General features: G+C 41.2%; 1 protein-coding gene across 1 annotated transcript in view; it reads left to right on the top strand.

Moving 5' to 3' along the window:
- NOX3 (NADPH oxidase 3) overlaps nucleotides 1-21,385 on the top strand; it is a gene marked incomplete at both ends in the record, with an annotated part of 57,230 nt that overhangs the window by 14,911 nt on the left and 20,934 nt on the right. Inside the window, 4 exons of the mRNA XM_080941636.1 lie at nucleotides 1,348-1,477; nucleotides 7,449-7,541; nucleotides 9,122-9,375; nucleotides 14,299-14,461. Coding sequence (XP_080797762.1) covers nucleotides 1,348-1,477; nucleotides 7,449-7,541; nucleotides 9,122-9,375; nucleotides 14,299-14,461 — 640 coding nt within the window. The remainder of the gene's footprint in view (nucleotides 1-1,347; nucleotides 1,478-7,448; nucleotides 7,542-9,121; nucleotides 9,376-14,298; nucleotides 14,462-21,385) is intronic.

Below are 21,385 nucleotides of genomic sequence, written 5' to 3'. Positions count from 1 at the left end.
TCAGCTTGACATATTCTTTACCTTCTATTTATGTCAAAAGTTATTTGCAAAATCTGTACAAAATGTCAAGTAGATGTGAGATTGTTGGAAGGCATTAGAGCTCACCAGTCTGCCTATTATGCAATGCCATAGGTGCAAAAAATTAAACTTTTTAGTCTTATTAACAACATACCCATGTAATGACTCAGAATCTCTTGTAGATAACATGGGGGAAAGTTACCAAACATCTAAGAATATAGGTAATGAAATGTATGACATCGCAATCTGGCTCCCATTTATCACTCACCCACCCGAGGTGGGCATCATTTGTGCCTGGAGATTCACAGATTGTCCTGCTTTTCTGATACAAGATTGTGTCATCAAGACTGAATGACTCGCACGGAAGAGAGTCAAAGCCTAGCATATCATTTGCAGCTGACACTAGGCTGTTTCCAAGAGCGTTATTCTTACCTTTCTCCCATGCAATGTAATGATGCCAAGGAGACCACTACTTCACAGGCAAACACAGCATCTCTGTGATGCTGATGTTGCCCAGTCTATGAAAACCTAGTTACCCAAAGCAAACAAGTGCCTCTTATCCATAAGCATCTAGGAACTGAGCAGCTCCTGGATTCTATTACCAAGGTGTCTGGTCCTTTGCTGTGAGAGTACAAGTCAGTAAAGTCATCCTGAGAGTTGATGCCTAAGCAATTTGCAAAGGCCAACAGATGCAAGCTAGTAGGATTACAGAACTCTATCTGGTGCTCCACTCATTCAGACTTCTCTTTCTACTTTTAAATCTATCAGTACAGCCTCAAAGACACATTTCAAAGTGACCTGTTTTGACCTTGTCAAATGCTAAGCCTGCTAGTGGTCACTGGGGGGAGGGGGGATACCATTATTCTGTGCACCTCTTTTGACTTATTCACTTCAGACTTCTAAGTGCTCAGAAACAAGCTAAGAAGGGGAGAAGTTAAATCAATCTGCAGAAGAAGCCAATCGTACAAAGTTAGCCAATTAGCCCAAATCAGCAATCAGAATGAGATGAAACCTAATTAAATTCAACAGTCTACAAAAGGATGTGTTCAAACCATTTCCTTCATTATGAATTCTCTAATATAGACACTTTCAATGTGACACAGGACACCGCAGAGGGGCACTTCTTTTCTGGGATCTTCAAAGTTACCCGAAGCTTTTTAAATACCTATTTTTAAAGATGCTGGGGGAAGTGAGTGACAGGCCAAGTTTCAGGAGAGGGGAGTGTTGTTTTGGAACCTACTACAGAGTATAAATCTGTGTAAAGACATCTCACAAAATTAGCTTGACATTCTTGTGCTCCCCCCCCCCCTTCGTGTGTGTGTTTCTAAGTCGCATCATTCGAGGCCAAACTCCAGAGAGTCTCCGGCTACACAATGTCACCTTCTGCAGAGACCGCTACACCGAATGGCAGGCTGCTGTCTTGTGCCCTGTACCTCAATTTTCTGGCAAGGAACCTTCGGTAAGAGTGAATCCAGGAGTTTTTTAAAAATAACTGTCCCCACAGTTAAAATAACGAGAGCTTTTATAGGCTTGAAAAAAAAAGAACTACCCATGTCACCACTTGATGAAGCCAACTCTTTATTAAGTGGGCTAATGGAGAAATCGAGTTATGGATAATTTTAAAAGAGATTTACTGCCAAAAGCACTTTGTTCAGCTTTGAAATGTTTCTGCGCAGGCTTAAGCATGGATGTCTGATATTGCAAGACTTCATAACAGCAAAGTAATGACTCTGAAGGAGTTAGCTTCATGGCTCACCACACGCTACACCCTTGCTATTTCTGTCTCCTGAGTAACTGGAAGGACCAATCCTTTACTTTGACTTACCTTTACTCTTTCTACTTTTGGTAATCAAAAGAATTAGGGTTGCCCAGTTACTGTTATTATAATTAATCTCAATGTTAGCCAAGAATAGATTTAATCAACTTAAGTATTAATTTAATAATAGTGTCCACAGTGTTTTCTGGGTGTGCAGCAGTCTTTGCTGGGTGATATAGTTGAACAAGAACAACACCCCCATCTAGACGCTGATAGATTAGAGAAGTACAAACCTTTGGTTTAATTGGTAATTGATACATGACAAATAATGAATGAAGTGACTGCCTTAAAAGTAGGAAGAGGCTGGGCTGTGGCTTAGGTGGCAGAATACTTGCCTAGCATACACAAAACACTGAGTTCAATCACCAGAACCACCAAAACCCTGCCTGTAATTCCAGCATGCAGAAGGTGGAAGCAGGAAGGTCAGACATTCAAGGTCATCATCAGCAACATAGGGAGTTCCAAGGGAATCTAACCATCCTAAAGACTGGAGGCCTTATCTCAAAACAAAAATAGAAAACAAAAAGGTAGGAGGGGAAAAGTACCCAAAATGGGTTATCATACAAAACAGGAATAATGGACTATCGTTGCATATAAGACATCAAAAGAATATACATAATCATTTTTTTATTTTCAAATACGCTAAATTAGGTGCCACATTTTAAGGCTAAAAGTACTGGGAGAAGTGTTTAAAACTGAGAGATGTGAAAATGATATACCCGTTAGACTGTGGTTCCTTTAACGGCCAGTATAGATTGTCCCTGTCTTAAACTCAGCTCTCGGTAGCCACTCTCTGGCCTGCATATTAATGAAGAAAATGAATACCTCTCTAAAATTTTCAGCCACAGCATCTCCATTAAAAAAAAATCAATACTCTTCCCACACTTCATGAATACAGACCAGGGCTCCCAGCAGTGTGTGCTAGCATTAATTATGATTAAGAGGGGGAACTTGGCCATCTCTTGCTAACTCCCCTGCTACACACTCCTTGCACATCCAAACTCACAGTGTCACTCTTTTCCATTATTTTTAATGGATCCTGATTCAAAGCATGTGTGGGCTGCGTAATTACTGCTTGGCTAGACTGTACGAAAGTCCCTCCAATGTCTTACTGCCTCTGAATCAGAAAGGCATTCCAAGGACATGGAGGGGTTCCATGCTCCACTGCACCAGACCTAAGTCATCTTAGCAAGACTCCATGTAGTCTTCCTTGGTTCTCTTTCCTGGGGCACTTTTTAATGAAGATTTTATCTGTAGAATATTCGTCAGCTGATGCAATGTTGGATCAGAGAATCCTTTTCTGTCACCTTGTATAAGCTGGCTGGAGAAATGTGCTGCCCTAGTTTCTACCCCAACCTCATGGGCACACAACGTGAAGATCTGAGAGTTGCTCATGCAGTCAGTCTAGTCTCAAAAAAATTCTTGGTCCTCCTTAGCTAAGAAATTAGCTCATTTCCCTGTAGATAATAATCATAGAACTCTGGGTTTCCTTTTTTTTAGTTATTTATTTGTATTGATTTTTTCACTTTCTATGGGATGGCATTAATAGTAGGAGGGAAAGCTTGGCTGAGGGTGGAGTCAGTCAGTGAACTTCATCAAGTGGCGATCCTTGCTCATCAGTAGACAAATACAGGACTTGGACATGGGCCCTGCCCCTGGAGAGCCACACATAAAATAAAATCAAAGCCAGCCCGCCCTTAATTTCTGGAAAGAATAAAAGTGGAGGAATCGAATTTCATTGCTACTACTATTAAGTCAACATTATTTTATTTCTGTTATAATGCACTTGCTGGACTATGGTTGTTCTGCACATTTTTTGGAGACCTGCACAAGAGAACTGAGAAGCCATAGGAATTTTCAGTCAAAAAAAAAAAAAAAAAAAAAAAAAAAAAAAAAAAAACTGACACTAAACAATTCTGATCCTTTGTCTAAGAGATGTGGAGAGTGAAGTGGAGGGAGTTTCAAACAGTTGCCTGATACAGAGGGCACTCCAAGCAAAGCCACACCATGAATAAAAAACTCCTGACTTTGTAACAAGCTGTGACACTCCTTCCCATCCCATGGCATTTCTCCTGATTCCCTGAACTTCTTCCAAGACTTCCTTTGCCAGTCCTCCATGGATCTCTGCAAGTATGTGCTCCCCGCACCATTTTCATCCCTGTGAATAAACCTAAAACATTTAGGAGCTTGGCAAGAACTTCAATAAGAATTTTCTCCAATCATCTTCCAGTTTGAAAAATACAAAATTCAAATATACATACATATATATATATATATATATATATATATATATATATATTAAAGCCCTTGATGTGGGTCAGAGAGACAGCTTGGCCAATAAAGTGCTTCACATGCAGGTATGAGGACTAAAATTTGGTCCCCAGCACCCATTTAAAAACCTGCCATGGTAGAGAATGTATGTAATCTGAACACTGGCAGGTAGAGGCAAGCAGATCCTTGGCGGCTCACTGGCCAATCAGTAAACTGGGAGGTAAGAGATGCTCTTTAAAAAAAAAAAGTAGAAGGCTCCAAAGTTGACCGTGCATGTACATTCATGTATACACACACACACACACACACACACACACACTTCCCTATGTACCTGACTATACAGGATAGAAGATAGGAGCACTGTCACACACACACACACACACACACACACACACACACACACACTTCCCTATGTACCTGACTATACAGGATAGAAGATAGGAGCTCTATCACACACACACACTTCTCTATGTACCTGATTATACAGGATAGAAAATGGGAGCACTGTCACACACACACACACACACACACACTTCTCTATGTACCTGATTATACAGGATAGAAAATGGGAGCACTGTCACACACACACACACACACACACACACTTCTCTATGTACCTGATTATACAGGATAGAAGATGGGAGCACTGTCACACACACACACACACACACACACACACTTCCCTATGTACCTGACTATACAGGATAGAAGATGGGAGCACTGTCACACACACACACACACACACACACACACACACACACACACACTTCCCTATGTACCTGACTATACAGGATAGAAGATGGGAGCACGGTTTCCCCATCTGTTCAGTCTTGTCTATGCTGATGTTGATCCCCACAGCTGGACCACTTTCCTAACATCACTTATTGGCTATATCTCACCCTCACTCCTGAACTTCCAAGGGACTCTGGGAGTATCACAGTATAAATAAGCCTCCGTGATCTCCTCTTGGAGCAATTTATACTGTGGAATGGAGATAGAGCCGAGGATTAATGGCTTACATTCTCCTTCCTGACTAACCATGGAAAGAAAAATAACCCATTCCATTTCATCAATGTGGAGAAATCAGAGGCCATGGCTGATTTGACACCATCAAAATGAGCTATGTGATGTCTAAAATGTGTGTTTTCAAATGGATACAGAAGATTATTTGTGAAAATACACAAAGACGATGTAATATCTTCGCTAGTCTTTCTCTCACATAGAATTGGTGCCGGCATTCCTCTAAACACCCAAACCCCTTCTTAAAATACTTTCAAGCATAAGGAAGCTCTGGCTTTGTTTACTTGGTCCAGTTCCATCCTCCTACTACTTCCTTTGTTTTGCCTTCTCAGACCATCTTCCCTGCCTTACTCATGCCCCGGTGGGCAAAAGGCTTTATTCCCCCTGCCATTCTGAACATGTTGCTGAATCCCACTGAAGCAGAGGAGAGTAAGTGGGTCAAATTGCTTTGTGTTGGCTAAATAAATACTAACCTTTAGCAAGCAAGCGAGAGACCCCAAGGAAGGGAGTAGAGAGAGTTATGGGCGAAGGCAGAGGTCCTGCAAACAGCTGAGACTGACTGAAACAGAAAGGAATTAAAAATGGGAAAGATAACTCAAAAGAAACAAAACATTATGGCAAAGAGCTTGGAGATGAAGCCAAGCGGCCAGTAAAAAAATAATGAGTGTCCATAGTTTAAAGAATACACAAACTCAAAAGAAGAAAGCGCCCTCCCTATTCCCATGATCTTATGGAAGAGCTAGAATAATCTTATAGTAGATTTAGAATGGCAAAGGGAAATCTTAAGAACCTTTTCCAAGCCTTGAGATCCAATAATGCTCTCTGAGATCCAGCCCAGCCTCCCAAGGTAACTCAAACTGATTCTCAGAGAACCAGAGTTTGTTTTTGGTTTTGTTTTTCTACAAGATTAAAGCCAGATTTAAAAAAGACTTGACATTCTAAAATTCAATGAGCTCAGGAGATTAATGTATTACAAAGCAAGCCTCTGGACCTACCCTAGTGTTAGACAGTATGGAGTGGGACTCTGTTTCTGCTGTATGGTAAATACTCAGGAGAGGCAGCTGAGACCCTGTGAAAACTGAGGCTGTGTACCAAGTCTGCCCAAGCCCACATCTTCACCAGATACCTTCTCATGTCCAAGGGGTCATTTGACCAGACCGAGCCTCAGTTTCTCTCTCTTTGAAATAGACTATCATATGCCTTGCATGATAGTTTGGCATTGAACTACAAAAACCACACACACATGTGCACACACACACACGTACACACACACAAGATTAAGTTTCCATCTATCCTTCCCGTCTACGGGAGAAAGACCCCATAGTGTTATAACAACACCTGAGGTAAGAGTAGGCTACAAATAAAAAAAAAAAAAACTGATCATCTACAATGAAGTTTATACTCAAAAAAGTTAAAGTAGTAACATTTTTTAAGCATGAAAATGTTCCTAATCATATCTTTCCAAACAATTGTTGATATCTTTGTTCTGATCCTCTGAGACTCAAGGTGCTAAAAAGAATCTAACTTGATTTTTTTCCAGTCCACAGAGCATTATAGGAGGTAGAGGTACACCCGGGGGGACATGGCAGAGTCTGCATTCAGACAGATTCCCTAGATGTGAGGAATTATTGGCCCCTCAAATTGCTATTTGAAACTCTTTATGTCGGCTGGAAAATGATCTTTTTAAAAGCCTTTGACTTTGGCATTTCAGAAGCATTTATGACCCTATCATACATAGCATAAACATCAATCTAACATAAACACCAATCTGCTTTCTTATTTCTTTGCGAATTCAATTATTTCTAATTACATAAAGGCATCATTGATCAAGGAAGCATAAAAACCAATAGAGGAGAATTTAATCTCTTAAATAAGCTTGTAGACTTTAAGGAATAATTAAATGTTATTGTATTTAGTACATGGAGATATCTTTGTTGTTGACATCTGGGCCAGTGTTAAGGGAAATATCTTCGTCCCGTTATGCTCTATATTAATAAGTTCAAATTAGAAATTTTGACTCTATTTTAACAAACTTTTCTGTGTCTCTGTCTCTTTATTTCTCTCACTATCTCCTTCTTTCTTTCGGTCTCTCTGTATGTTTCTCCCACCTTCCTTCTCCCTTTCTCTCTCTGACTCCTCCTTCCCTCCATCTCTCTGTTTCTGTTTCCCTCTCTCCCTTTCCTCTATCTGTTTCTGTCTCTCTCTGTCTCTGTCTCTCTCTCTCTCTCTCTCTCTCTCTCTCTCTCTCTCTCTCTCTCTCTCTCTCTCTCTCTCCCTCTCCCTCTTCCTCTCTCCTTTCTCTCTCCCCCAACTCTCTCTGCAGGCCTGGAAATGGGCTTTGGGCCCTGTGGTCTTGTATGCGTGTGAAAGAATAATTAGGTTCTGGAGATCTCGCCAAGAAGTTGTCATTACCAAGGTATGTGTAGCTTTATGTCTGAATAAAAGCCTGAGTGTAGATGAAAATTTTTTATTAGCCCAAGTTTTTAATTTGCCATTTTTATTGCAGAACTGCCTGTAATTTAGAGGCTCATCTTCTGGTCTAATAATTGCTTGTATCGGGAGCATCTTTCAGTGTGACCAATTTTACTGGAGACAGGGATCAAGGCTCCATGCTGGAACTCAAAATTCTGATAAAGGCTTACGGCATGGAATCGGAATTAGCCATATTTCTCTTTTATTGTGGTTTCTCTCCAGTGAGGAAAAGACAGGAAACTATAAGAATGCTTGACACTGACCATAGTAACTTCACATAGCACGTAAAGGTGGGATTTCCCAAGCATGCCAGCATCATCCACACAGCTTCAAGCGTATACATTCCTACCTGGGTACTGAGCACAGGCTTGGGATGCAGCCACAGGCTCAGAGTCTGAAGGGACACTAAGGTTCAAGATGGCGATGATAGAATGACAAGCTGCTCTACTCTGTTTAGTGGTGTGAGCCTTGGAGGGACTTCTCTGCCTTGCTCTTCAACCTTGCTGCTCTTTGATTTTTACTTCGAGCTGGAGGAAGATAGGAACAGACAGGAAAAGCATACCCCGCAGGTTAACAAAAGTAGGACGTAAGCTATCTACTCCTGGGTGTTAGCTAGTAGTTTTAACAGAGTACTATTCAGCGTTCATGGTCACTTTGAAAGAAGATAGACAGACATTTGTATTTCTGCTTTTATGTGTTTCTATGTTTCCGAGTTCAAGCTTATAACCATAGGAGGTCAGTCCAGCCTGGAACAAGTTTGGGAACCAAGATCTGTCGGTAGGAAGACAGTTTAGTAGTTTTTGTATAGGCAGTGTCAGGAGGGAGAGCAGACATCTGGAACTACAGATTAAAATGCTGTGAGCGACTCTGCCCATGGAAAAGTATCATACCAGTGTCCACAGGCTGGACTGTGCTCTAGATGCATTTCCTACAAAAGACATGAAGGTGTGCAGATATATGGAGAACAGATGTTCCTTCCCTCAGATGAGTCATTAGCCATCAGCATAAAGTCCTTGTAGATGTTTCACGGGGTTTCTCTATACCAAGAATTCAGCACCAAGACAATATTTAGTAAAACTGAACAAGTAAAACATTTTGGTAAGAGGTTATAGATCAATATTTTTTTCCCTCAGCATGAAGAAAATCCCATATTATTGCTAGATTTCTTTTAAGTGAAGATGATGGGGTAACTATTTTTAATAAACTCAAGTAAAATTATAGGATATCCAACCAGGACCATTTATACTCAATTTGGAATGATTAGCTGGGCTCAAGGATGCTTGGTCATGTGGGGCATGGAGTCATGTGCCTGCCACATCGATTCCTCGTTTAGTTATTAAAAGTCAGCACAGCACCCTGCACACTGAACTCTGTTATCACTCAAATTGCAAGCCTAGGCATGAAAGTGGTGGCAAATTATATATCCAAAAAAAAAAAAAAAAAAAAAAAAAAAGCCAATTAAAGATTTTGCTCTCGTCATTTTACCTGAGTGAGAATCCCTTTGGCTATCTCTCTCTGCTGTAGGTGGTGAGTCACCCGTCTGCAGTCCTGGAACTTCACATGAAAAAGCGCGACTTCAAGATGGCGCCCGGACAGTACATCTTTATCCAGTGCCCATCCATCTCCCCGCTGGAGTGGCACCCCTTCACTCTCACTTCTGCTCCCCAGGAGGACTTCTTCAGTGTACACATCCGAGCCTCTGGAGACTGGACAGAGGCATTACTGAAGGCCTTTGGGGCAGAGGAACAGGCTCCCCGTGAGCTCTGTAGCATGCCAAGGTGAGCCCCCAGGTCACTGTCACATTTAAGCTGTGCCGGTTCAAACAGGAAAAATATCTAAATGCATGAACAAACTATCCAATTTGGCAGTAGCTTTATATTAAGCTGAAAACTTGAGTTCGTTTAAAAAAGAGAGAGATTCCATCCAATGTATAATTTAGGAGAAGCAAGTACATTTCTGTAAAAATAAATAAATGTTCAACAAAAGTAGGCATTGATCCAGGGAGAAGGAAGAGTTTCCTTTCCAGATCCAAAAGAGGCTCCAGTCTAATTATGTGCATCCCGTCATGAGTCAGAAAACAGAAAACTCCCCCTGCAAGCTCTCTCCCATCGCAGACTGAGGTTTCAGACTGAGTTTGCAAAGGTTTGCCTCTAGAAGGATAGTCTATTCTGCTCATGGTGGACTTAATCCACACCATTCCTCTATGACTATAGTAATGTATAGGAAACATTGAATATATACATATATATATATATATATATATATATATATATATACATATATATATATATATATATATATTCCTCATCTCTGCAGCCCTCTTTCCAGATACATAGTATAAGGCCCCAGAGTTAGGGCTTCTTTATAAGAATCAGAGGCATGATCCTGGCCATACAACTACCCTATTCAGAAAAGCCCACATGGTTGACCCAAGTCACTGTGAATGATCATGCCTTGCCTCCTCTAAGTGAACAAGCAAGTTAATTCCCTCTTCTAGAGGACCATCCAATAGTATTTGAAGTCCATGAATAGGAACCCCCCCCCCAAAAAAAAAAGAAAACAGAAAAAAAGATGAGTTAAAAAAACAAAATATTTTAATGAATCACAAGGAAAGTTATGTCTATTTGTACCATTCTTGGGGGACATTGGCCACCACATGTTTATTTAGTTAGAAACAGAGTGGTGCGTATGAACATGGAAGTTCCTTCAGATGAGGTGCTGCCATCTTGCCTCTGTATCCCCAGGGCTGACACAGATGTTTTAAAGATAACATAACAGAAAAAGGTTAACACCTTCACCCAATTTGCATCCTTTAGCTCTTTTCAACTCCTTTGAGATCACAAAGAAGTACACATTAGATGAAATAAGTTTATTGCCTCTCTTTCTCCCGCCCCGGAAAAAGCAGAACTGTAGGCATGTCACACTAGCATTGTCTATGGGTCGAATAAATGATGTCTTCCTATCAAAGACAAGCAATGGAGGATAAGCAACGGTGTTGGGTGTTGAGTTAAAAAAAACTGAAAATGCCTAAAATCAGGGACAAATGTGGAAGGAGATCTCTCTCTCTCTCTCTCTCTCTCTCTCTCTCTCTCTCTCTCTCTCTCTCACACACACACACACCAACAACAACAACAACACAATGAATTACAGTATCTGCTTTTTTCTCTCATCCCTGAATGTCCCCTGCCATTGTTAAGTTCCATACCTTCAGCTTGTTTATCCTTGCTTCTGCTCTGTGTGTATCCAGTTACTTAGTCTGTCAAACGCCCTTCCCTTGACTAACCAACTACCTCTCAATCAACCCACAGAAAGTACTGTGTGCTGCTTCTTGTCTATGAAGTGTCATTGGGAGGTCTTACATGATCTGGTCACCAGGGCCTTGAGTATATCTGTTCCATCCCTTTGTCCATTATTGATACATCCCTCCTGGCCTTCCTAGTTTTCTATAACTGATAGATTAAAATTATATGTGCTTACTGTATGGAATATGATTTTGAAGTACATGTACATTATGTATGTATACACATTGTGTTTAAATACACACATTGTGTTTTATATGTAAGTTATGTTTGTGTATGTTAGATATAGTGAATATATTACTTTACAGTTAACACTTTCACAAGGAGAATACTTAAGGTCTCCTTGTTTTGCATTTTTTAAGATTATAGTACATAGTTATTGATTATGGTCACCTTGCTATACAATGTGGTCTCTTCAAAGTGTCCTTCCTATATGACTGTACTTATATCTCCTTTATGACATCTACCCAATCTCAACCCTCTCCAAATAACCATCATTCTATTGTTTAGTTCCATGAGAAAAACATTTTAGATTATACTTAGATGGGAGATAACAGTAACTCTTAATATTCTGCATAGGGTTAGATATTATGTTCCACAATGGCCTTGGCATAATATGTGAATGCCCAGAAAGAGTTACTACAGTTGGTTGCAAAGTAAGAATGGTAAAGTGTCCCAAAGATACCAATGGATGTATTAGCAATGATCCTCAACTCATGTGATGAGGCATGAAGAAGCAAGGAAGGCTCGGTTGCTGCAAGATCAATAACCTCCTACTTCATATTAAAAACCTAGAGTTCAAATCAAAGGGATGACATGTGAATAAACTCAGCAGCTAAAATTTATCCGTGGCCCGGGAGATGGTTCTGCAGGTAAAGAGCTTGCAATGTAAGTATGCAGACCCACATTCACACCCCCAGGAGCTGCTCACTCATAAGCCCAGTGCTCCTGGAGTAAAGATGGGAAACCCTGGCGCCAGGTAGCTAGCCAGACTAGCCAAATCTGTGAGCCGTTAGTTCAAATTAAAGATCTTACGTGGATATACAAGATGGAAAATGATCAAGAAAGCCACCTGATATCAACTGCTATCCCCTACAGGCATGCACAAACACATATGTATGCATCCCCATGCACACATACCAACGCATATGCAAACACACATACTCACATGCATGCACATAGTCACAGCACGTGCACTATAAAATGAAAGAAAAAAATCCAAAGAATAACTATTCAAACTGTAAGGGTGAGAGAAATGTATCCCACCCTCCAAAATAAATCAAATAATGAAGTGTCAAAGCTTGATAAATAGCAAAGAAAAAAAGATATAAAATAAATTCTAAAGAGGGCAGAAGATAAGATCCTCACAGATTTCAGGAAGTCATGAAGAAGAATTGTCTCAAACTGAACCCTGTCCCCTGGTATAACAAAGTGCCTTGAGTTGACATCAGAGTATGAGCAGGCCTCAGGGCATGAAGAAGCTCTCAGTTCTAACTAATTAGACAGTTATAGGTATTTCATAGATTGCTTCTGGTAAGATGACCATTTTCACTATAATTCTACCAACCCACGAGCATGAGAGATCTTCCCATTTTCTGATTTTTCCTCTGCCATTGGATGCTCTTTTCCCCACCTTGACCGCCTAGTTGGACCTCAGTGGGAGACTAGATGTCCCAGGGTGGAGTGGTACCCAGGGAAGGCTCCCTCTTCTCCTCAGCGAAGAAGAAAGAGCTTCTGGGGGAGGAATTTTAAGGGTGGCACTGGGAAGAGAAGAGGCAGGAGGCTGTGATCAGGATGTAAAGTGAATAGGAAAGTAAATTATTGAAAAAATAATGGAGCAAAAACAGAAAGTAATATGTATTTCTGTAGGGTTTGAGACATAGGTCTCCTCTGAATTTAATTGATTTTTTTTAATTTGTGTCAACTAAATCAGTGATTGTTAATTATAAAAATAACCAACAATAAGATGCCTTGATGGATAAAGTCTTTGTCTACTTATCTAATTATTTATAAAATAATCTAAGTGGGCTAAGATACTAGCATTTTCTGGTTAATGACCTTTTATTTTTATTCTTCTATTTCCATATATCAATATGTAATTAAGCCTTATTAATTAAGATTAACTCAAGAAGAGTTCATTTGAATTATTAGGAAGTCTGGGATATAGAATATTTTTAAATAAATCCATTTGAACTTTCATGAACACATACTAAAGCCCAAATGAGTTAACCCCCACCTCCACCATGCAGGTGACAGGTTCTCCTCAGAGACTGGTTATGAATGACTTAGAAACCTTTCCATTAGCATACCTTTGTTCGTATGTAAATGTGTACTTTTGGAATAGTAGGACTTATTTAATACATTCTGCCTACTTAAATACTCTAAATATTCCCTTTATAATTGATTCAACAAATTGTTATTGAACAGCTTCTGACTGGGTTGTAAGCAAGGCACCAAATAAGCAATGAGCAAAAATAGACCTGTTTCCCACATCCTTAGACCTGGAAGCTTAGAGGTCACGGTAACCATGACTAAATCATGAGCACATAGGAAGGGTAGATGAGGGAATTTCTCCCAGTCACAGAGGTCCAGGGAGACTTCCCTGGGGAAATAAGGCAGGACCTGAAGGAAGAAAGGTATCATTTAAGCAAGTAAAGAGAGAGGAGAAATTGCAGCTAAGTGTTCTACTAGAAAAGATGTTGTGTGTCAGAAGACTATAGTGTGTAATATTTAGGTAGTACAAGAAAAGCCAACATGGGGAACTGGGAAAAAAGGATTGGGAAGAACCCAGTGGCCAGTCTATATAAGAACATTTTATTTATGCAGAGTATGTTTTATCATTATAAAAAAATGCTAAGGAAAAATAAAACGTTTTTACTGCCCCTGGGATGATGAACATAAAGATTTTTTTAGCAAATATAATCTAAAATAGTGAGTTTTATAAGTTGTACTTGACTGTCAAATTATTTCAAAATTATATTTATTCCAAACAAATCACCTCCATTGGGCTAAAATGATACAACTATATAAAAATATGCCAACAAACAAATGGAAATGGGGGAGTCACCATGGAAAGAAAAGACAAATTTTCTCAGCCCCCTTGGAGTAGCCCCTTTGACTTCAGTTGGCAACTGAGGGAAAGACCCATCATCAAGGCTCCTGAGCAGGCTTCACGGTGCTCACGGTTAACAAGAGCTCCCAAAACTCTAAAAGGAGCAAGCCACAGTCAGCGACACTTTGCCTTCCGCATATGTAGCAAGCACTGAACTAGCCAATTTATCCTAGTCCCCTCCCCAAAGAGAGAATCTCTAAATACCTTCAGCCCACCCTGTGAAACCCACCAACTTGGGATGTCTTTGTGTCCAAAATCAAGACACTCTGAAGGTCATTCTGTGATTGCAGGCTGGCCGTGGATGGGCCCTTTGGAGGCTCTCTGGCAGATGTGTTCCACTACCCTGTGAGTGTGTGCATTGCGACAGGAATCGGAGTCACCCCCTTTGCCTCTCTTCTGAAGTCTGTGTGGTATAAGTGTTGTGAATCACAGAGTCTGCCTGGACTGAGCAAGGTACGAAAAAAATAATCATTTGGTCACCCTTCCATGAAGCAGCAGGTTTGACACCCTTATATCTCTCCTCTGCGGATTCTTGGGGAGGATTTTAATTAACTATGAGGGATAAACTCGAGGATCCTTAACTATACTTATGTTCTTAAAAATCCCCATTTCAGTGTTCCATTTATGAGCAGGGTTATGTCTAATCTTGTTAAAGATGACAAGACATAAATCTTATTGCTTCGTTGCCATTGCAGGACATGTAATTGCTCGTCTCGATAAAATGTGGACAGGCTACAAATGGCCATGTGACTGACTGGGCTGCAGTTAGTCATATTAACAGGCAGGCTTCCCTCTAGCCTCTTTAGCCACATTGAATGGTTGCAGCTACCCAACTCCACATCTCTTTTCCATGGCCCCCACTAAGTAGACCTTGTCATTCTTCTCACAACGGTGTTACCACATAGCACCAAATCCCCCTTTGTGATTTCTTCTATGTTCCAGGACTAGGCGTCTCCATTCCTCTGTCCTCTCCAGTATGAGACACCATCTCATACTTGGACCCTGTCAAGGTGCAAAGAGCCTTCTTTTCTATCCCCTGAAAGTTTGATAATTGGCTCTGTAAGGCAAACAAAAGCAGACACGTTAACAGAAGAAAAGATACACCAATTTATTGATGTGTAAGTGGATAAGAACCATACAAAGTCCAAAACACTCCAACAGAAGTGAGGTGGGTGAAGCTTCAATAGCTTTTCATTTTTTTTTTTTTTTTTTTTTTTTTTTTTTTTTGGCTCCTATGGGCAATTTTATAGTAAGTATTTTTAGGGGAGATGAATGAGCCTAAAGAACAAATACTTGGAACAAAGCTCACCCATGTTCTGCCTATGCTGTTAATTCTGTATTCTCCATGAGAGAATTTCCAACTTGGTATGTTGGAAAAATCCAGCCTCTAAGTCAACAGCAGAGTTACACAGAAAGACCCTTCCCTCCCATCAGAAGTGACAAAGTGGGCAGTTGAGGACGGTCAGGAATGGTTCTCCTGGGTTCTGAGCACTCACCATGCTGATCTGCCAGACTCTAAACCTAAACCCTCTTAAGACCAGCATGGGGTACAGCAACAGCAGGGGAAGGTAGGCTGTGTGTCTTAAGATTGTTACTGCTGTGACGAAATAATATGACCGCAAACAGCTTGGGGAGGAAAAGATTTGTTTCATCTTAGAGTTCCATGTAATAGTTTTTGGTGGTAGGGAGAGGTCTGTGGAACCTGGAGTCAGGAATTAAAGCAGAAACGACTCTGGGCCCTCCCACATCAATCACAAATTGAGAAACTATACAATGAATTTGCCCATAGGACAAGCCAGGGGGACCATTTATCCATTGAGATTTCCTCTGCCAAATTAACTCTAGTTTGGATCAAGTTGGAAAAAAACAAACAAACTAGCCAGCACTATCGTGAACACAAAGTATGAAAACACAGGAGGAAGGAGGGCACTTGCCAAGTTTAGAGCTAGTCCTGGTCTGCCCATATCTACTCTGTATGGCCCTTGGTCATGGGTTCCTACTGGGCCGCAACGAAGATGATGAAGTCAGTAAGTGGATCCTGGTGTCCAGTCATTACTTTTTCTTATTGCTGCGATCAAGTAACTGTCGAGGAACAAGGGAAGGAACACTTATTTTGGATCATGATTTGGGGATTTAGTTTATCATGGTAAGGGAATGTGGCAGTGGATGGCCCTGGGGCAGTGGAAGGATGCAAGAGCTGATCGCTCATATATAACAGGCCAGGTAGCAGAGGCTACACAAGAAGTAGGACCCAACAATAAGCTCCTCCCCTAACCCAACTCTTCTAGGAAGGTCCAACCTCCCAAAGATCCCATAGCTTCTTAAAACAGTCAAGGTCCAAGCATTCAGACACATGAGCCTGTGGGAAACATTTTACATTCACGCTGCAACACAGTTTCTGTTCTATGGGATGTTAGTTGTATGAAGTGACCTGCTAAAAAGAAAAGCATAACACTAGATGCTCCTTCTACATCACATTCTAGAAGATTCGAGTTATCTGCTACCCTTGCAGACAGGGTCTGCAGAAAAACACCCTCAGGAAGTCTTGCTCCACCCATTCTTCCAAACCCCATTTAGCCACAAAACCTTTCTTCATCAGCTCCCAACTCAAGAACTGTGTTCCGTGAATCACTGAGAAAAATGTAACCCAAAGACGCCAAAATTGCTATCTTCCCCACTAAGAAAGAAGAGTAAAATTAACTGCTTCCTCGGGTCCAAAGTGACAGATGCTGGGTATCTGTTTTTCCTTTGGTCTTGGAGCTGATCTTCATAGCTGTGGACCAGGTGTCAGGACACAAGAGCCTGGGAGCAACAATTCACACTCAAGACTACAACACAGTATAAGAATTAAAGTTCTTTGTCCTGGATACAGAACTTGATCTTTAGAAAGAGTAGAGGATCACCTGTCAAAAACAGACATGGACAGAGTCCAGATCCAGGTCTGTGTAGTTCCTTATATGTCATGGAATCAACACAGAGTAGAAATGATACTATATGCCTCTGAAACCCAGGTATGCAAGGCTACAGAATTCTTTTTAGCAGATTACTTCATACAACTAACATCCCATAGAACAGGAACTGTGTTTCAGCGTGAATGTAAAATGTTTCCCACAGGCTCATGTGTTTGAATGCTTGGACCTTAGCTGTTTTAAGAGGGTGCTGGACCTTCCTAGAAGGGTTGGGGAGAATCTTAAGGCTTATTGCTGTGTCCTCTCTCTCTCTCTCTCTCTCTCTCTCTCTCTCTCTCTCTCTCTCTCTCTCTCTCTCTCTCTCTCTGTCCCTCCCTCCCTCCCTCCCTCCCTCCTTCCCTCTCTCTCTCTCTCTCTCTCTCTCTCTCTCTCATACACACACACACTTTTTCTCTTGCTCTGTGTGTGTGTGTATTTGTGCACACATGCATGCTTGTGTGAATACACACATTCTTGTAAGTGCACCTACAGATTCAAGTTTCAAGTTCAGGTGCCTATGTATACAACACATGCCTCGGGGCCAGAGTAAAGACCCACATACCAGCCCTCAGACTTTTTGTTTGAGACCGGATCTGTCGTTAGCAGGCTAACTGACCTATAAGCTTCTAGTGATCCATCTGCCTTACTGAGATTACAGATGCACACTCTCATTCTGGCTTTTTTTTTTTTTTTTTTGGATAACTGGCCTCAGACCCTCATACCTGCAAGACAATCACTTGGCTAAAGCAACTCCTCTGCTCCACTGTTACTGATCAGGGAATCTGTACCTGAATTCTGTTCTCCCAGAATGCTGCCTGACAGTTAGCACTAAAGGAACATCATCTGTATTGCCTCTATTCACCTCTTTAGACTGAAATTTCTATTCCATCCAAAGGGGAAGTAAGAATCCATACCAAACAGGGAGCATTTGCAGATTACTTTGAAATGCAGAACTGCTGTGCACAACCACCAAAGACCTAAACAGATTCCTAGTACTTACTACGAGAACCAACCTAGAGTTACTGAGGATTTTCTACTCAGACAGTACAAAGCTGGGCATTGTACCTGTTTTATATCAGACAATTTTTAAGTAATTGCTCTTTATTTCCATTTTACAGAAGACAAAACAAAGGCCAATGCCAAAGCTAATAGGGATGACAAGATTGTCATATTAAATGTCTTGATTAAAATAACAAATACCCTCACTTTACCAATGGAGGACACGAACCACAGAGAACCGATGAACCGTAGAACTTGAATTTGGACCCAAGTCCTTCCAAAGACACTCACTTTTAATTGTTATCTGTTATTACTGTATCGTGATGGGGGTAGTGCCACAGTATGCATGTGGCAGTCAGAAAACAGCTGTTGAGAGCTGGTTATTTGTATCCATCAAGGATCAACCCCAGATCATCAGACCCACACTACAAGTACTTTCACCCAGGGAACCACCCTATGGGCCCCAAGCCTTTCTTTCCATCATGACCAGTTTAGCAAAGGGAACAGAATAGGCCCTATACTGTAGGTTTGAATCTCAGAGTGAGGCCTTACTCATCGTGATCTTGCAATCTACCAAGCAAAATCCACCTTTATAGGGGCTTGCTGCCTCCCAGTTTCCATGAACCTCGAGTCACATCCAGCTGTACACAGAGATGGTATAAACATGTGAACCTCACTTTCACTTACCCACTCATGCCTACGATGAGCCAGATCCTCTTGGGCTGATATGTAAGTCTCTAGCATCTGCCATAGGGAGCCAGCCCACAACTGGTTTAAAATAGCTTGTCTGCCTTTTACCTCCCTTCCTTCGTGCTGTCCTACTCTCTAGCTTGCATTAGCTTCCTTCCTTCCTTGAATTAGCATTTATAAAGCATCTTATTGCTCTGAACGCACTGTGAGCTCCGTAAAACCATCCTACCCCCTTCGCTAGTCAATAAGTAGTGTGTGTTTGCACAGGTGAACCACTGAGTCAGCACCAGAGTGTGCGATTCTGCTTTCCCCTTCAATACTCTCTGTTAAAAGGAGTGGCATTCTCATACCAGTCAAAGATTAGGCTGAAAAATTATGCTTAAGACTAACTCCTAAGGGTTGGCCTGCCTAGTCGCAGGGTTAAGATGTTTCTGCTCTTTGAAGCAGCTTTGGGTGAGTGTGTGTGTGTGTGTGTGTGTGTGTGTGTGTGTGTGTGTGTGTGTGTGTGTGCAGCTATCATTAGGTTTATGCAACCAATATTCGTCAGGGCTGCCTACCTGCTTTTGAGATATAAATACTATTCCTTCAGCAGAGCTGTCAGCACCTATATAATTTTGAAAGTGCAACAGAGTGAAGTGGTATGTGTTTATCTAACAGCATCTTCACAATTTTAGGTCTAGGCCACAGCTTCCAGATTGCTCTCGTTCATTACAGGGAGAGAGAAACATAGCATAGAAACTCAGAGCTGAAATTTTCAGTGTAAAATTGTCAACTGCAATTAAGTACGATTTTTCTCCCCTGGATACAAAAAAAAAAAAGGTGGCATACACATTTCTATGTTCAAGCCTCAAGTTGTAACTGCACAGCAGACAGAGGTAGCTACAGCTTTTTTCCAGTGTTACTGTTGTACACAATACCTTCTCCTCCTGCTGCTCCTGGTCTTCCCCTTCTTCCTCCTCTCCCTCCTCCTTTTCTTCCTCTTCCCCTTCTCCTCTTCCTTCTCCTTTTCCTCATCCTCTTCTCTCTCCTCTTCCTCTTCTTTCTCCTCTTCCTCCTCCTCCTTTTACTTCTTTAATTGATTTTTTTGAGACAGGACTTATCACTGTAGTCCAAACTGGCCTGGAATTCACTACATGGCCCAGGCTGGCCCCAAGCACCTAGCAATCATCTTGCCTCTGCCTCTTAAGTGCCAAGATTTCCAGGTGTAACTCACTCTGTCCAGATACACTGTAGCTCCTTTGCCATGTAATTCTAAAAATTCTTCTAGGGAAAGGCAGTAACCCAATCAAAAGGTAGAGAGGCTGTGTCTTTGGCTGATATAAAGAAGCATTGTCTATTTGAAACAGTTTTTTTTTTTTTTTTTTTTTTTTTTTTTTTTTTTTTTTTTACGTCTTTGTTTCCGTCTTGGTATTTCAAGATATAAAATGGGTTGGGGAGATGGAGATGATTCAGGGGACAAAGTGTTTGCCACACAGGTATGAGGACTTGAGTTTGAGCTCCCAGAGCCCCAGAGATCCAAGCCCGGTCATGCGTGTATGTAATTGTTCCTACTGTGACATGGGAGGTGGAAAGGGCAGATTCCTTGGAAGCTCAAGGGCCAGCTAACCTGGAATATGGAGAGACAAACAAGAGACCCTGATAGTAAACAAAGTGGAAGGTTAAAATCTGAGCTACAATTTCTGACCTCCACATACATACCCATTCATCTTCACTCATACACCCAGCACATGCACACACACATGATGATGATGATCATGATGATGATGGCAGCAGAGGCAATGATGATAATTTAAAATAAAAAGATGGCGGGTAAATAAAAAGGGACAAATTACCTAAGGAGGAAAAAACTACTCATAAGCATAAATGGCATATTGCTTGGAAAGAGTAAAAATAAAAGTTGTTCTGCCTTGAAGAGCCATTTTCAGCACAGAAGAGTAACCATTTCTGGGTTGAAGAGAGACAAGACAGTGGCCCTGTGGGGTGAGGGAAGAGATGAGAGTCGGCGAGAAGACTCTGGTGCACCGTGGCGGATGCCTTGTGCTCAGAGTATAAAGGCTCTGTGGTGGGAAAAGTCTTCCGACGCCTGGCTAATGGCTGTGATTAATTCTGCATCACACCCAATTTGTGAGGAGAACTCTTGAAAAAAGTTAGGACAGTTTGCTTGTGCAAACTGTCAAGATGATGAATGAAATAGGTGTGTGTGAATGGGGAGGGGGAGGGGGCTCTGCTGACATAAATATATCGGCTTACACATTTTAGTTCTCTTAATATCACGGCCATGTAGACGGCTCCGAGGGAAGTGCCAACTGGGAGTCTCGGTTCATTTTCTCCACTGCATATGTAATCTTCAGGATACAATAAAATAGATTATGGAAAAGCTGGGATAATCTAATTCCTTCATAATTGTCTCTCTTCATCAGCTCAATCATAGATAACACGGATAATAGGTATTTATAGTGCGTCCCGTGCAAAATGGCCTTTGGGTTCCTAACCTAATATAATAAACAGATAATTCAAATAAAAAGACAGCACAGGCCAGTGGGAGCAAGGCAAGGTGGCCAAGAAAGACAAAAATCCATACTCTGCTTAAAGATATTAATAAAACAAAGAGGGGCCTGCTCCCTTTCCTAATGAATGAAAAATGCATTTAATTTCATCCGTTTACTTTGAGAAATTATCTACTTGCAGTCTCCGTCACACTGGAGCTCTGGCCACCCCTGGAGTTGATCACCTCGCCCAG

This window comes from Micromys minutus (assembly GCF_963924665.1).
Source record: "Micromys minutus genome assembly, chromosome: 30".
NCBI classification, from domain to species: domain Eukaryota; kingdom Metazoa; phylum Chordata; class Mammalia; order Rodentia; family Muridae; genus Micromys; species Micromys minutus.
Note: the sequence above shows the minus strand (reverse complement) of the source record. Positions and strands in the feature narration are given on the sequence as shown.